This window comes from Rhinoraja longicauda, chromosome 16 (assembly GCF_053455715.1).
Source record: "Rhinoraja longicauda isolate Sanriku21f chromosome 16, sRhiLon1.1, whole genome shotgun sequence".
NCBI classification, from domain to species: domain Eukaryota; kingdom Metazoa; phylum Chordata; class Chondrichthyes; order Rajiformes; family Arhynchobatidae; genus Rhinoraja; species Rhinoraja longicauda.
The window spans coordinates 1,259,739-1,276,410 of record NC_135968.1 but is presented as its reverse complement, the minus strand read 5'-3'; the positions used below and the strand labels follow the sequence as shown (position 1 = coordinate 1,276,410).

At 54.1% G+C, this 16,672-nt stretch overlaps 1 protein-coding gene across 1 annotated transcript in view; it reads left to right on the top strand.

Annotated features, from left to right (window-relative positions):
* The first annotated feature begins 3,179 nt into the window (after positions 1-3,179).
* LOC144601061 (zinc finger protein 536-like) overlaps positions 3,180-16,672 on the top strand; it is a 30,966-nt gene continuing 17,473 nt past the window's right edge. Inside the window, 2 exon segments of the mRNA XM_078412991.1 lie at positions 3,180-4,168; positions 5,540-5,662. Coding sequence (XP_078269117.1) covers positions 3,229-4,168; positions 5,540-5,662 — 1,063 coding nt within the window. The 5' untranslated portion in view covers positions 3,180-3,228.

Sequence of the window (16,672 nt, the reverse complement as noted above, 5' to 3'; positions counted from 1 at the left end):
TGGAAACAGGCCCTTCGGCCCAACTTGCCCACAGCAGTCAACATGTCCCAACTACACTAGTCCTACCTAACCATGTTTGGCCCATATCCCTCCAAATCTGTCCTATCCATGTACCTGTTTGTGTCTTAAACGTTGAGATAGTCCCTGCCTCAACGACCTCCTCTGGCAGCTTGCTCCATGCCCCACCACCCTTTGTGTGAAAACGTTACCCCTCAGATTCCTATTAAATCTTTTCCCCTTCACTTTAAACCTATATCCTCTGGTCCTCGATTCACCTACTCTGGGCAAGAGACTGTGCAACTGTTTGGAAAGGTTTGGAAAGGGTTAAACACCAGTGCCAGTGTGTGAATCTGAGTCACCCCAACAATTAGATGCATGGCTGGATGCCCTGACTGAAAGGGAATCAGCTGGATTCATCATCTTTCATGGCTTATCTCCCCCCTCGGGCCTTATGAAGGGCTGCATTGTCCGCCCAGAGGCCTTCAGGAGAAGGGCTGTCTTTGTGCCTGTGTGTCCCTAGCCAAGCCTGGTATAAATGACACACTGTCTGTGAAGCTGAAATAAACTCCATGACAAGGTAACTCGGGGTGGTGTAGTGTAGGATGGGTACGTGTCCGGGATTTTTATTTCCTCACAGCCCCCAACCCCTGCAATCCGTCTCCAACCGGAAGGAATCAAGATGGTTGCTTCCGTTCTGCGACTTAATTAGGTTAGTCCTATCACCGAGACGGCTCTTAAAGTAGGTGCCTCTGTATCGAGACCCTCTTGGGAGGAGCAGGTAGATGGAAAGTGGGTGAACTCTGCCCATCAGGGATCCCTGTTACTAAGAAGGATGCCCTTCAGTCAGCGACGCCTGTTCAAAAGGGAGCAAATCTCTGAGGAGACAACTCCTGCCTGGAACCCTGTTGAAGAGGGAGTCTCTCTCTCTCCATCACGGACCTCAATTAAAGAGGGAGTCTCTCCTCGTCAAAAACTCCTGTTAAAGAGAGAGTCTTTCTCAGTCAGTGACCTTTGTAAAAACTTCCACTGTGAGAAGTTGCTTTTTGAAGAAATCATCTCTTCAGAAGAGGCCTGCATACTATTGGGTGTGTACAGGGACAGTATCTCCATTGGGACCTTTCTGATGAGGGAGATCTTGTTTACAGAGGCAGTCACTCCATTTAGAAAGGGTGTCTCTTCACAAAAAATGTTTAACAAAAGAGTTTCCGCACCAGGATCTCTTCTTAAATAGGTATTAAATGAGCTAGATCTTCACATGTTGAGGCCATTCCAAGGAGAGGGTGTCTGTGGTTTTGTGCTGGAGGCTTGGCTGTGGATATGATGAATGGGGGTCACAGCTTTCATACGTTCACAAGTGATAGGAGCAGATTTAAGCCATTCCGCCCATCAATCTACTCCGCCATTCAGTCATGGCTGATCTACCTTTCCCTCTAAACCCCATTCTCCTGCCTTCTCCCCATAACCCCTAACACCCTCACTAATTAAGAATCTGTCAATCTCCGCCTTAAAAATATCCATTGACAATGTCCACAGCCGTCTGTGGCAATGAATTCCACAGATTCACCACCCTCTGACTAAAGAAATCCCTCCTCATCTCCTTTGTAAAGATGCACCCTTTTATGCTGAGGCTGTGCCCACTGGTCCCACTTGTGGAAACATCCTCTCCACATCCACTCTATCCAGGCCTTTCACTCTTCGGTTATTTTCAATGAGGTCCCCCTTCATCCGTGTAAGCTTTAAAGGGTCCAGTGGTGTACTCCTGGTCCTGTGTTCTGGGGTGAAATGCTTATTAAGAGAAGGCCTCTCCACTGTCTGCACATTGGAAGTCTCAGGACCTCACAATTCTACTTTTAAGCAAACGGCTAACAAGCTTAGAAGTATTCCCTGCTGCCCAGACCCAGCTCATTCACTCACACTGGGAGTGTGTGGAGGGGGAGCTTCACCCTGTGTCTGACCCTGTCCCTGGGATTGTGTGTGAAGGGACGGGACGGTGCGGAGGGAGGGAGGGAGGGAGGGAGGGAGCTTCACCCTGTGTCTGTCCCTGGGAGTGTGTGTGAAGGGACGGGACAGTGCAGAGGGAGCTTCACCGTTCACTAATTCCGCATCCCTCCCTTTCAGGACATGGAAGTTTCTTACGGCGATGCTCCCACGCTCAGCCCTGGGTCTCTCGGATGCCGGGAGGTGTCCGGGCAGGAGCTCAGAGCCGGGGAAACTCCTGAGGGAGTTGTCCTGAGCTCCGCGGTCGTTTCTGAGCTGGCGTACCGCGACCTGGACCTGCAGCGCTTCTTCAACCGTGCCGGAGGAAGCCCCCGTACTGACGGGGTCAGTGGAGGGGCCGTGCAGGCCCCTAGATACCCCTGCCCCATCTGCGGCAAGCGCTTCCGATTCAACAGCATCCTCTCCCTTCACCTCCGCGTCCACATGGGCGAGGGGCGGGCAGCCCACAGGGGCAGCACGAAGACTCACCTCCGCACCCACATGGCAGTCGGGGGAGGGGAGGGGCACGGGCCCCCAGGGGGAGGAGAGGAGCATGGGCCGGTCGGGGGAGGGGAGACCCACTGGCCCCCAGGGGCAGGGGAGGACTGTGGGTCGCTGGGGGGAGGGGAGCGGGACGGACCCTCAGGGGGAGAGCAGCGTTATAGGCAAGTCAGGGAAGACGAGGGTCACAGGCCCCCAGGGGGAAGGGAAGGCTGTGGGCTGGTCGGGGAACCCGAGACACAAGGGCCCCCAGAAGGGGGGGAAGGGTATGGGATCCCCAGGAGAGAGGAGCCCCCTGGGAGAGAGAGGAGCATCGGGGTCCCCAGAGAAAGGGAGGATCATAGACTGGTTGGGAGAGAGGAGGGTCACAGGGTAGCTGGAGGAGGGGAGAGTCAAAGGCCCCCTGGGGGAGGGGATAGCCAGGAGCCCCCCAGAGGTGGGGAGAGCCAGGAGGCCCCCAGGGGCGGGGAAAGCCAGGGACCAGCCGGGGAGAGCCAGGGGCCCCCCAGAGGTGGGAAGAGCCAGGGGGCCCCCAGGGGCAGGGAGAGCCAGGGCCCCCCCAGGGGTGGGGAGAGCCAGGAGCCCCCCAGAGGTGGGGAGAGCCACGGGCCGGCCGGGGAGAGCCAGGGGGGCCCCAGGGGTGGGGAGAGCCAGGGGGGCCCCAGGGGTGGGGAGAGCCAGGGGGGCCCCAGAGGTGGGGAGAGTCAGGGGCCGGCCGGTGAGAGCCGACTGCTCCTGGAGCTGGAGGAGATGGCGGTGCAGCGGGGGTTGCCGTGCCGTACCGCCCGGGGGCAGGGGGAGGGTCCGGAGCGGTCCAGCCCGCCCACCTTCCGCTGCTCCTCCTGCAAGGGGCGTTTCCGCAAGGCAGCCGAGCTGGAACGCCACTCTGCCATCCTGCACCGGCCCTATAAGTGTGGCCTGTGCCCCTTTGCCAGCGCTCTGCAGCACAGCCTGGCCGAGCACGCCCAGAAGGCCCACTGCCCCCCGCCTCAGGCTGATGCCCCGCAGCCTGCCCCCTCCTCCTACCTCTGCCCCGTGTGCGGGCAGGCCTTCACTCGTTCCTGGTTCCTCAAGGGCCACATGCGGAAGCACAAGAACTCCTTCGAGCACGGCTGTGGGCTGTGCGGGCGCCGCTTCAAGGAGGCCTGGTTCCTCAAGAACCACATGAAGGTGCACCTGGGCAAGCCGGCGGCAGCAGCGAGCCGGCTCCACGACAGGCCCCGGGCCCTCGATCAGGCATCTTTGAACCCCAGCCGTGCCAACGGCCCCGGGGCCCAGGCCTACCCAGGCGGAGGCTGCCTGGCCCGGCTACGAGCCGCAGCTGCCAGGGCGGGAGAGGCCACGGTGGGCAGGCCCGGCCCCTGGGAGCTGGTGTCGGTGGGCCTGGGCGCCGAGCTGTCACGGGCGAGACAGGGCCGGAGCGGCAGGCAGCAGTGTGGGCCGGCTGCTGCAGACGGAGCCGGCGAGAAGAACGCCCAGTGCCCCGACTGTGGCCGGGCCTTCAGAACCTACCAGCAGGTGGCTGTCCACTCCAGGGTCCACCGCAAGAAGGGGCCGGTGGACGGCGACAGCGGAGAGCGCAGGAGGGACTCCCCGGCCACTCACGGGCCCCACACTCACATCACCTCCTCCCTGGGGCTGCCTGGAGGTGGACAAGGAGAGGCCATTGGCCTCCCATCTACACCCCAAGGTAAGGCAGATGGGTGACAGGATCCTACTGATTTAAGTGAAGAGACATAAGGGGGAGGGAGAGAGAGAGAGAGAGACGGAGAGGGGGGGGGGGGGATGTAGTGCAGATGGAAAGGGACAGAGTCAAAACAGGGATAGAACGGACAGGGAAGGACAAAGAAGAGAAAGAGGACAAAAAAAAGGACGGAGCGAGACCAGAAGATGGGGAGGGAGAACAGATGGGACAGAGAGGGTGGGAGGGAGAAACAGACAGGTAGAATTGACGGAGGGAGAGCAGTCACAGGGACAGAAAAGACAGTTGGAGGGAGAAATGACAGATAGTGAGCAAGAGCAGACACAGAAAAGAGAGAGAGAAGGAAGAAGAAACAAAGGAGGAAGAGGGAGGCTTTGTGCCGCAGCAGGAGAGTTGCTGCCTCATTGCGCCAGAGACCCGGATTCAATCCTGACTGCAGGTGCTGTTTGTACGGAGTTCACAAGTTCTCCCCATGACTGCATGGGATTTCTCTGGGTGCTCCGGTTTCCTCCTACACTCCAAAGACATGCGGGTATGTAGGTTAATTGGCTTCGGTAAAAATTCTAAATTGTCCCTAATGTTTAGGATAGTGCTGGTGTATGGGGAGATCGCTGGTCGGCGCGGACTTGGTGGGCTGAAGGGCCTGTTTCCGCGCTGTATCTCTAAAGTCTAAATAAACTAAGCAGACAGAGAAGGACTATTTATGTGTGTGTTTTTTACCGATATCTGTCCTACCTTCCCGTTTATCTCTCTCTGATTCTCCCACTGTGTTTACCTCTCTGAAGAAGAAGGGTCTCGACCTAAAACGTCACCCATTCCTTCTCTCCAGAGATGTGTCTGTCCTGCTTAAGTTACTCCAGCATATTATGTCTCTCTTTGGTGTAAACCAGCATCTGCTGTTGGTTCCTGCACATCACGTCTCTTTCCATCTCTCTATTTCCCTCTCTCCTGCATCTCTCTCCCTGTCTCTCTCTCACTCTCTCTCCCCATCTGCCTCTGACTGTCTGCCAGACTCTCTCCCCTGCTTTTCTCTCTCCGTCTCCGTCTCTTTCTGTCCATTTCTCTTTTATCTTCATCTCCGTTTGCTTGCTTTCTCTCTCTTTCTGTCTCCCTCTCTCTCTCTGTTTACCTTTCTCTTTCTCTCTGTACTTTTTATCTTCTTCAGTTTTTCTTTCTCTCTCTCCCTGTGTCTCTTTCGTTCTCTCTCTGCCCCTCTCTTTCTCAGCCAATTTCTTTTATCCCCTTTCTGTCTAATTTTCTGTCTCTGTCTCTCTCTGTCCCGCTCTTGCTTTCTTTCCTTGCTCTCTCTCTCTCGCTCTCTGCCACACTCACGCCTGTCGTTTTGTCTCCCCTCCCCAGGGGACGCCGAGCTGCGTCTGGATGACGATCGTTCCCGTGGACTGGCCACCAGGGAGTGCCCCTACTGCGGCAAGACCTTCCGCTCCTCCCACCACTTGAAGGTCCACCTTCGGGTGCACACAGGTAGGTTGAGGGGCAGGGTGCCCACCCCCCACTTTGCTCCTCCGCACAGGCTGCAGGGCTGCCCGTGGGCATCATGACCAACGGGGCTGGGGAGGGCAAGGGTGGGTAGAAGGGCTGGGTGATCCAGAATCCCTCCAGACTGCCCACTGTCACCCTCAAAGACCCCTGCCCACAGCGCAGGCAGGGGAGGGAGAGAGGGCAGAAGGTAAGCGGTGAGGAAGAAGGAGAAATGGAGGGAGAGAGACAGACAGGGTGAGGGGTGGCATGGTGGTGTAGCGGTAGAGTTGCTGCTTCACGGCGCCAGAGACCCGGGTTTGATGCTGACTACGGGTGCTGTCCGTACCGAGTTTGTACGTTCTCCCTGTGACCGTGTGGGTTTTCTTTGGGTGCTCTGGTTTCATCCCAAAGACATACAGGTTTTCAGGCTAATTGGCTTCAGTAAACATAAATTGTCCCTAGTATGTAGGATAGTTTTAATATACATGGTGATTGTTGGTCGGCATGGACTCGATGGGCCGAAGGGCCTGTTTCCAGGCTGTATCTAGTCTAAGGGAGGGAGAATGGATTAGAGAGATGAGGGGGGAGGAAGAGAGGAGGGGGGGGAGGGCATTAGAGAGGTAAGAGAAAGTGGGTGACACACACGGGAAGAGGGGGTGTAAAGGTGGAGGGAGTGAAGGGAAGGGGAGTGTGCGTAGGTTGAGTGGGAAGGAGAGGAAAGGGAGGGGAGAGATGGTGTAGGGGAGAAGGGAGTGTGGAGGAGAGGATGGTGGGGATCGAGGAGAGGAAAGGGAGGGGTTGGGGAGAGGGGGAGAAAGTTTTGGTAGAAAAGGTTTGGGGGGATCGAGAGGGTGGGAGATGAGGGGAGGATGGCAGAGAGGTGGTAGAGGGGAAGAACCATGGAGCATTGAGAGCGGAGAGTAGGGGGGAGAAGAGTTGGGGAGAGACCAGACAAAGACCCAGCCCAAAGAGAGGGTGCCCGTTCCCTATGTGTATGTCCACCGGGTCTGGGAGAGGGGGTGGGGGGACACCTGGCGGAATGGCCGCCTTTTGTCGGGAAAATCCCACCCAGACATCGAAAGATTCACGTTTTTCATCTGTGTCTCCCCCATCCCCTCCCCAATCCATCATATCCTTCACTCTCATGGGCACACTCCACCACTCTCCTCTCACCCCTGGCATCCTTCCATTTCTCCCATCCCTCTCTCACCACCTCCTTGACCTTCTCTCCCTCCATCGCTCCTTACTCTCCTCTTCCTCGCCTTTGTCTCTTCCAACTTTGCTCCTCTTGCACCTCTGCCCCCTTCCCTTGCTTTCTCTCCATCTTCCCTCTTCTGCTCCTCCCACACTTCCCCTCTCTACTTTTACTTTATTTTGCATCCTCCCACTACTCACGGCATCCTCACCACCACTTCTATCACCTGTCTCCATCCACCACCTTCTTTTCCCCTTCATTTTTCTGTTGTCTCCCTATAACCACCCCCCCACTGTCTATGATTTCCTTCCCACTCTTCCCCTTCTCACTTCTCTCTTATGCCCCTCCCTCACCCTCTGCCACATGTCTCCCTAACTCCCTCTATCCCCATCTCTGTCCCTCACTCTCCCCTCGCTCCCTCCTTCTTCCCCCTCCCTTTGTCCCCATCCCCCTTCCCTTCCTCTACCCCACCCCGTTTCCCTCCCTCTATCCCCTTCTCCCTCTAACTATTCCCCTCTTCCTCCCTCTAACTATTCCCCTCTTCCTCCCTCTATCCCCATCCCCGTCATCCTCCTCCCTCTGTTCCCCACCACCCCCACTCCTTCCTTCTACCCCAATTTCCCTCTCCCTCCCCATGCCTCCACCCCCTCCCTCTATTCCTCTATCCTCATCCTGCCCTCCCTCTGCCCACCACTCCTTCCCTCTGCCCCCACCCCTCTCTCTTTCTCTCTCTGCCCCCATTCCTCTACCTCTGCCCCCACCCCCTACCTCCCCCACAGGCGAGCGTCCCTACAAGTGCCCTCACTGTGCCTACGCCGGCACGCAGTCGGGTTCCCTCAAGTACCACCTGGAGCGACACCACCGAGACCAGCGGAACGGGATATGCGGGGGGTCTGCGGGGGAGAGCCCGCCCGCCCAGGGGGCTTCGGGCCCCAGCAGGGGGGACGAGCCCGGACCCAGGCTGCCGGCCCCCACTGCCCCATCTCTCAGCCTGCAGGCCTGGCTCGCCTCCTTCCTGCCCGAGGGCCCGGGGCCCCACGCCTGGCTGGGCCTGGCCGAGCTGGAACCCCTTGATCTGTCTCTCAGGCCGTCCCAGGACCACGGGCACAGCCAAGAGGTCGAGGACTGCCTGGCCTACAGCTTCCAGACACCCACGCCACTGGCACCGGGCCCCAGGGCAAAGGCCCGCAGGCGGAGAGCCCAAGCCTGGCACCGGGGGCTCAGGCCTGGGGGCTGGGGGCAGCTGGACGGGGCCCTGGCGCTGGGCGGGGCTTGGGTGGCAGGGCTGGTGAGCGAGGCAACAGGGGAGGGCAGACTGACAGTGAGTGGGGCAATGAATGTAGTTGGTGATGCAATGGAGGAGGGCAGGGCAACAGTGGGGGGCAGAGCAGCAGTGGGGGGCAGAGCAACTGAGGAGGGCAGGGCCACAGTGGGGGGCAGAGCAACTGAGGGGGGCAGGGCAACAGTGGGGGGAAGGGCAACTGAGATAGGTAGAGCAACTGAGGAGGGAAGGGCAATAGTGGGGGGAAGGGCAACTGAGATAGGTAGAGCAACTGAGGAGGGAAGGGCAATAGTGGGGGGCAGAGCAGCAGTGGGGGAAAGAGCAACTGAAGTGGGCAGGGCAACAGTGGGGGGCAGAGGAACTGAGGAGGGCAGGGCAACTGAGGAGGGCAGAGCAACAGTGGGGGGCAGAGCAACTGAGGAGGGCAGGGCAATGGATGAGGGAGGAGAAATTATTGTGGGCAGGGCAATAGAGGAGGGCAGGGCCTGGGCAGCAGAAGGGGTGGGTGGAGTAATGGAGGTGGACGGAATGACAGTGGAGGCTTGGGCAATGGAGGGGGATGGGGCAACAGAGGAGATGGGCGGGGCATCAGTAAGTGTGGGCGGGGCATTGGAGGTGGGCAGGATCATGGACTCAGTGGGCGGGGCATCAGTGGGAGTGGGCGGGGTGACTGACACATTGGGCGGGACCATGGACATAGTGGGTGGGGAATCCGTGGGAGTGGGCGGGGTGACTGACACGTTGGGCGGGGCCATGGAGACAGTGGGCGGGGCATCAGTGGGAGCGGGTGGGGTGACTGACATGTTGGGCGGGACCATGGACACAGTGGGCGGGGCATCAGTTGGAATGGGCGGGGCCAGTGCACTAATTGTGGGCGGGGTTTTAGAGGGGAGTGGGTGGGGCCTGGGAGCTGGTGATGCAGGAGGAGGGGAGAGCGACTCTGAGGCAGGAACTTAGCAGGGTGGGGGAGAGACATGGCCAGGGTAGAGATGGAGCTGTGACTTCAGGGAAGGGAAGGGACTCTGGGAGAGGAGGGCAGGCCTGGGAGGCTCTGAGAGACAAGGAACACTCCCATCTCTACTGCATCCCCCCCTCTTCACCCCTCCCCCCTCACAACCCTCCCCCTCAGAGCCCTAGACCCCACCAACCCTCCTAACCCCCACCTCTCCCCTCACATCCGCTCCCCCTCTCTCTTCCCTTTCCCACTCCTATCTCTCCTTCGCTCCCACAGCCTCCCTCCTTTACCCGTCCTGCCCCCTCCCCTTCTGCCTACCCCTTCCACACCACCTATCCCTTCTACACCACACTCCTTCCTCTTACTCTCCACCCCACCCCTTCTCTTTTACACCCCACCTCTTATCCTTCCTACCTCCAACCCCCTCATCTCCTTTCCCCTATTCCCTACCCCCACATTTCACGTTTCTTAGCCCACTTCATTTGCTCCCTCCTTCCCAGGTATTACCATTAGATGGGAAATGGTAGAGGGAAGAAAGGTGATCGTAGCAGGATACATGGGAAGATTATAAGGAAGAATGCAGGTGAGGCAGCGATAGAAAAAATGTGAAAGAGAGAGAGAGGGTAGAAATTGGGATGTGAATGTTGGGGGGAGGTGGAGACAAGGACTGAGTTAGAGAGAGGGGCAGTGGCGAGCGGGGACAGAGACGGGGCAGAGAGATAGAGAGAGATGGAGGAAGTGCGGGATGACAGCAGTGACTGGGTGGCATGTGAGAAATGGGCGGAATAATTGAGGTAGGAAATTATGGATGTGGAGGTGAGAGAGGGGGGAAAAGGAGGAGGGAAAGTTGTGGAAGAGGATTAAAACAGAGTTGGAGAAAGGGTAGAATACAGAGGGTAGAAAGGGTAGACTACAGAGATAGTATGAAAACGAGGGAGGAGGTGGAGTGATTGTAGAGAGGGAGTGGGGGAGAGAAGTACAGGAACGATGGAGGAAGAGAGGTGGGGATTATGGTAATTGGATAAAGAAGATAAAATTTATTGTGAAACTCAGAATCTGAGAGGCCTCTCGCTGATGGAGGAGGGAGGGAGAGGGTTGCATCAGGCAGTGTGAGAAATGGAGGGGAGGGAGGTTGAGAGAGAGAGAGAGGTACACGCACATCATGGATTCATGTCTACACACACTCTCACTCAGTACCCCATACAGACCTCTCCACCAACATGTATACACACCCTGAACCATTTCCCAAAACAAGCATCAACCAACACCAGCACAGTGGGTGGCAGGCGGTGGTGCAGCGGGTAGAGCCGCTGCCTCAAAGTGTGTGAGACCGAGGTTCAATCCTGACCTTGAGTGTCGTCTCCCTGTGGCCATGTGGTTATCCTCTGGGTGCTCCGCTTTCCCCCCACATCCCAGAGATGCTGACTTGTAGGTTAATTGGCCTCTAAATTGCGCTGAGTGTATAGGGAGTGCATTCCAAAGGGCCTGTTTCCATGCTGTATCTTGAAACCAATTTAAATGCGTACAGGGACATAACAAATATATACTTACACTGGACTGACAATTGAACACAAAGAAAGGGCGGGCGGTGCAGCGGTTGAGCTGCTGCCTCACAGAGCTAGAGCCCTGGGTTCGATCCAGACTATGGGTGCTGTCTGTACAGAGTTTGTACGTTCATCCTTTGACCGCGTGGGTTTTCTCCGGGTGCTCCGGTTTCCTTCCACACTATTGTCCCTAGAGTGTAAGAGAGTGCTAGTGTACGGGGTGATCACCGCTTGGCGCGGAATTGATGGGCTCAAGGGCCTGTTCCGCGCTGTATCTCTAAAGTAAAAAGTAAATATATAGAACAACCATCTTTATTTACATATGTGTACACATGTGCACATTGCTCCAAACAGGGACATTGTAGTCTCATATACAAATGTACACTACAATCATACAACTCATTGATACCACAGTTGCACACACACACATACATGCATGGATAACATACTGTCACCCATGCATACAAGAATACCACAGTCTCTGCCACATAAAAATATACTTCCCCTCCATATCAGCGAGATTCTCAGATTCTGAGTCTTTCACAATAAATGTTTATCTTCTTTATCCAATTCCCATTATCCCCACCTCTCTTCCACCATCATTCCTTTACTCCTCTCCCCCATTCCCTCTCTCTACAATCACTCCACCTCCTCTCGAGTGTCTCACTCACACAGAATCTTCTAATCAAGCTAGTGATTGTCGAATTTCAGCCGAGTTTCGGGGGGAAAGTGTGAACAGGGAGGGCCACACATATTCACCGAGCCAGAGAAAGGCAACAGAGGAAGGCATACCGGAGGAGAACGAGAGGGAAATGGGAAGGAGGAAGGGAGATGGGATGAAGATAGGGGGATGTAAGAGGGAGATGGGGAGAGGGAGGTGGAGTGATGAAGAGAGAGAGAGAAGGGGACATGGAAAAGGAGATGGGGGGGGGGGGGGTTGGAGAGTGAGAGATGAGGATGGAGACAGACGCAGAGAGGGAGATGGAGAAAGGGAGATGGGGTTGAGGAGAGGGAGGGATACAGGAATGGAGAGGATATGGAAAGAACTGGACTGAGTCAGGAGGGAGGGAAGCCATAAAGAAAATGAGGAATATAAACAAAGGCTTGGACAGAGGAGATTGAGTCGGCGAGAATGCGGTGAGCCGGGTGGGGCACAGAGAGGGAGTGGGAGGGAGGAAGGCGTGCAGCACGAGAGGTGTACGTGGGAGAGGTGTGGTGTAACACAGGTGGGCAGACAGAGTGCCTTATTTCCTTTGCAGTGCTATTGTGACAGCTATTGGCCAGGACTGGAGACGCCTGCTGATCAGATTAAGGAACTGCACCAGTTGCTGAGCAGCATCTACAGCAGCACTCAAATTCAGCTGCAAAGAACATTTGCTAGCCTTGTCACTGGTTAAACTGTTGTGTCAATGGATGTACCATATTATTTCCTGTTCTAACCCGCACTGTAGATTTTTATGTTGAATATATCTGCCGTCAATTTTACAGATGTCTCTTGGCTTGTAACGTCGCAGTGCCTCAGGAATGAGGGGAAAGTTCATAAGTGATAGGGTCAGAATTAGGCCATTCGGCCCATCAAGTCTACTCCGCCATTCAATCATGGCTGATCTATCTCTCCCTCCTAATCCCCTTCTCCCGCTAAACCCCTGACACTCGTACTAATCAGGAATCTATCTATCTCTGCCTTAAAAATATCCATTGATGGCCTCCACAGCCTTCTGCGGCAATGAATTCCACAGATTCACCACCATCTGACTAAAGAAATTCCTCCTCATCTCCTTCTAAAGGAACGTCCTTTAATTCTGAGGTTATGAAAGGGGGGGTGGGGGGATTACATTTGGGGATGTTAAACAGACCTGGAGACAGTGAGAGAGAGAAGATATCCCCACCCTTGCATCCCCTCTCCGCCCCACCCCAGTCGCCGTACTAAATTTGTTGTTTGTATTACTCATTATCACCTTCCCCACAGCCAACAATGGACCAAAGGAACCAAAACTGCAGATGCTGGTTTAAATCGAAGGTAGACACAAAATGCTGGAGTAACTCAGCGGGTCAGGCAGCATCTCGGGACAGAAGGAATGGGTGACGTTTCGGGTCGAGACCCTTCTTCAGACTGGACCATTGCGGGCTTCACCTTTACTTGATCATCCTTGCTGGCTTTGATGTGTTTTTTTGCATAACTTTCATTTATTTGCTCTATGTACCTTTTCATATCTCTCGGTTCTATCTCCGCTGACTCTCAGTCTGAAGTCGGGTCCCGACCCAAAATGTCACCTATTCCTTCCCTCCAGAGATGCTGCCTGACCCACTGAGTTACTCCAGCTTTTTGTGTCTGTCTCCGGTAATACACCAACACCTCGCCCCTGTTAGAGGGGTTCCTTCCTCTGCCTCCTACCGTTAGTCAAACACCAGGCTGCCTGTGTCTAACGGGGGAGATTAACCCTCTCCTCAGCCTCAGTCAGTCTGTTCCTGAACTGATCATATTATATTCGCTCCCACATTAGTCGGACGGTGGTGAATCTGTGGAATTCATTGCCACAGAAGGCTGTGGAGGCCAAGTCATTGTGTATTTTTAAGGCGAATATTGGCAGGTTCTTGATTTGTATAGGTGTCAGGAATTATGGGGAGAAGGCAGGAGAATGGGGTTGAGTGGGAAGGATAGATCAGCCACGATTGAATGGCGGAGTAGACTTGAGCCACATGGCCTCATTCTGCTCCTAAAACATGAACTTTTCCGTCAACTCTGTCCCTCACCCACACACTGGAAGGGGGGGGGGGGGGGGATTCAGCTGATCAACCCACCGACCTGCATATCTTTGGGATGCAGGAGAACACTGGAGCACCCAGAGGAGACCCAGGCATTGATGAGGATAATGTACAAACTTCACAAACACACACACACTGAATGTGCCGGAGGTCAGGATCAAGCCCGGGTCGCTGGAGCTGTGAGGCAGTGGCTCTAACCACTGGGCGACCCCTGGATTTAGATGCTCGAGCCTCTCCAACAGAGTTTGGAAGGTCTGATCTTCAGACTCAGCCGGGAGAACGTGATGGTCCAAAATATGCCCCAGAAATCTAGTTTAGAGATACAGTGCCCACCGAGTCCACGCCGATCAGTGATCCTCGCACACTAACACTCCTACACACACTTGGCAAACCAATTAACCTACAAACCTGTACTTTGGAATGTGGCAGGAAACCGAAGATCCCGGAGTAAACCCAGGCAGTTCACAGGGAGAACTATAGAAACTCTACCGACGAGCACCTGTAGTCAGGATCGAACCCGGGTCCCTGGCGCTGTGAAGCAGCAACTTCATTGTGCCGCTCGAGTACCGAGAATGTAGATGGAGCACTCAAAGGGAATTTAAGTCATCGATCGAGCTAATGTCAAGGTAATTGTTTATCAACAAGCCAATGAAGTGTGGAAGGAGCAGTTTGATGATGTGCTGTGGAGAAGTAATGTTTTCACTAGTGGGAGAGTAGGACCAGAGGGCACAGCCTCAGAATAAAAGGACATACCTTTAGAAAGGAGATGAGGAGCAATCTCTAGCTGGAGGGTGGTGAATCTGTGGAGTTCATTGCCACAGATGGCAGTGGACACCAAGTCATTGGGTATTTTTAAGGCGGAGATTGTCAGATACTTGATTAGTAAGGGTGTCGGGGGTTATGGGGAGAAGGCAGGAGAATGGAATTGAGAGGGGAAGATAGATTCGCCATGATTAAGTGGAAGAGTAGACTCGATGGGCCGAATGGCCTACTGCTCCTATGACAGTGAGGAATGGCGCAATGATGGAACAGCAGAGCGTATAATGGCAGGAAAAAGGTGTGGCTGCAGGTCAGGGAAGTGGAGGCTCGGTTTTGAATAACTTGGTAGGGTTCAGAAGGTTAGATCGTACGGGATCCAGAGGGAGCAAACTGGATTCAAAATTGGCTTGGTGATAAGCCAATGGGTGTTCATGTAGGGCTTTTCAGGCTGGTGGCTTATGGTGAGTCACCTCGGGTTGGTGCTGGGTCTCCTGCAGTTTGTCATCTATATTAATGATTTGCATGTTTTATGGTTAGTAAGTTTGATAATAAAGGACGTCATTTTAGAAAGGAGATGAGGAATTTATTTAGTCAGAAGGTGGTGAATCTGAAATTCATTGCCACAGGCCTAGTCATTGGATATTTTTAAGGCGGAATTTGATAGATTTGTGATTTGTACGGATGTGGGGTTATGGGGAGAAGGCAGGAGATTGGGGTTGAGATGGAAAGATAGAACAGCCATGATTGAATGGCAGAGTAGATTTGATGGGCCGAATGGCCTAATTCTGCTCCTAAATCTTATGAATATAACAAATAGTGGCGATTCAGGGAACTGCAGATGCTGGAATCGAGCAAAACACAAAGTGCTGGAGTAACTCAGCGAGTCAGGCAGCATGTGTGAACAGAATTGGTTATGTGATGGAAAGATATTTGTCAAGAACAACTTTGAAAGACCGATGGAATTCCACTTGGACAAGTGTGCATTGTTACACTTTGGGGAGATTAAATAAGGGCAGGACTCGTGAAGCTGAGGTTCTACAAGGCGCTTGTCAGGCCGTACTGTGAGCAAATTTGGGCCCCATATCTGAGAAGGATGTGCTGGCTCTGGAGAGGGTCCAGGGGAGGTTTACAAGAATGATTCCAGGAATGAGTGGGTTTGCACATGATGAGTGTTTGACAGCACTGGGCCTGTACTTGCTGGAGTTTAGAAGGTTGAGGGGGGACCTCATTGAAACTTACAGAATAATGAAAGGCATAGATAGAGTGAATGTGGAAAGGATGTTTCCACTGGTGGGAGTGTCTAGGACCAGAGCTTATCGACTCAGAATTAAAGGGCGTTCTTGTAGAAAGGAGGTGAGGAGGGACCTTTAGTCAGAGGGTAGTTAATCTGTGGAACTCATTGCCACAGAGGGCTGTGGAGGCCAAGTCAGTAGATATTTTTAAGGCAGAGATAGACAAATTCTTGATTAGAACGTGGGTCAAGGATTATGGGGAGAAGGCAGGAAAATGGGATTAGGAGGCAAAAATCAGCCATGATTGAATGGCAGAGTGAACTCGATGGGCTGAATGGCCTAATTCTACTCTTGTGACTTGCATAGTGAATAACGGGGCGCTTGGGACTGCTTAGAACAGGGAGACTTGGAGGTACAAGTACATAGTTCCCTGAATGTGGCAAAACTAGTGGAGAGAGTAATGAAGCTGCACTTGTGAGTATTGAATATAGAGGTTGGGAGATCATGTTGCAGTTATATAAGACATCGGTGAGGCCACATTTAGAGTAATGTGTTCTGTTTTGGGCACCATGTTATAGGAAAGATTTTGTCAAGCTGGGAAGGGTACAGAGTGATTTATAAGGACGTTGCCAGGACTCAAAGTCCTGAGATATAGGGAGAGGTTGAGCAGGCACTCCATGGAGCGCTGGAGGATGACGGGTGATCTTAAAGAGGTGTTCAAAATCATGAGATGAATAGATCGATTAAACACACAGTCTTGCCCAGATTGGGAAATCGAGAACCAGAGGACATAGGTTCAAGGTGAAGAGGAAAAGATTTAACGGGAATCTGAGGGGTGACTTTCTCTCACAAAGGGTGGTGGGCGTATTGAATAAGCTGCCAGAGGAGGTAGTTGAGGAAGGGACTATCCCAACGTTTAAGAAACAGACAGGTATATGGACAGGGTAGGTTTAGAGGGATATGGGCCAAACACAAACAGGTGGGACTAGTACATGGGGCATGCTGGTCGGTGTGGGCAAGTTGGGCAGAATGGCTTGTTTCCCACTGTACGACTCGATGACTTGGTCCTAAGTTTTTTTTTAGATTTAGAGATACAGTGCAGAAACAGGCCCATCTGCCCATCGGGTCTGCGCCGCCCAGCGATCCCCACACACTAACACTATCCTACACCCACTAGGGACAATTTTTTACATTTGCCCAGCCAATTAACCTACATACCTGTATGTCTTTGGAGTGATGGATGGAAACCGAAGATCTCGGAGAAAACCCACGCAGGTCAC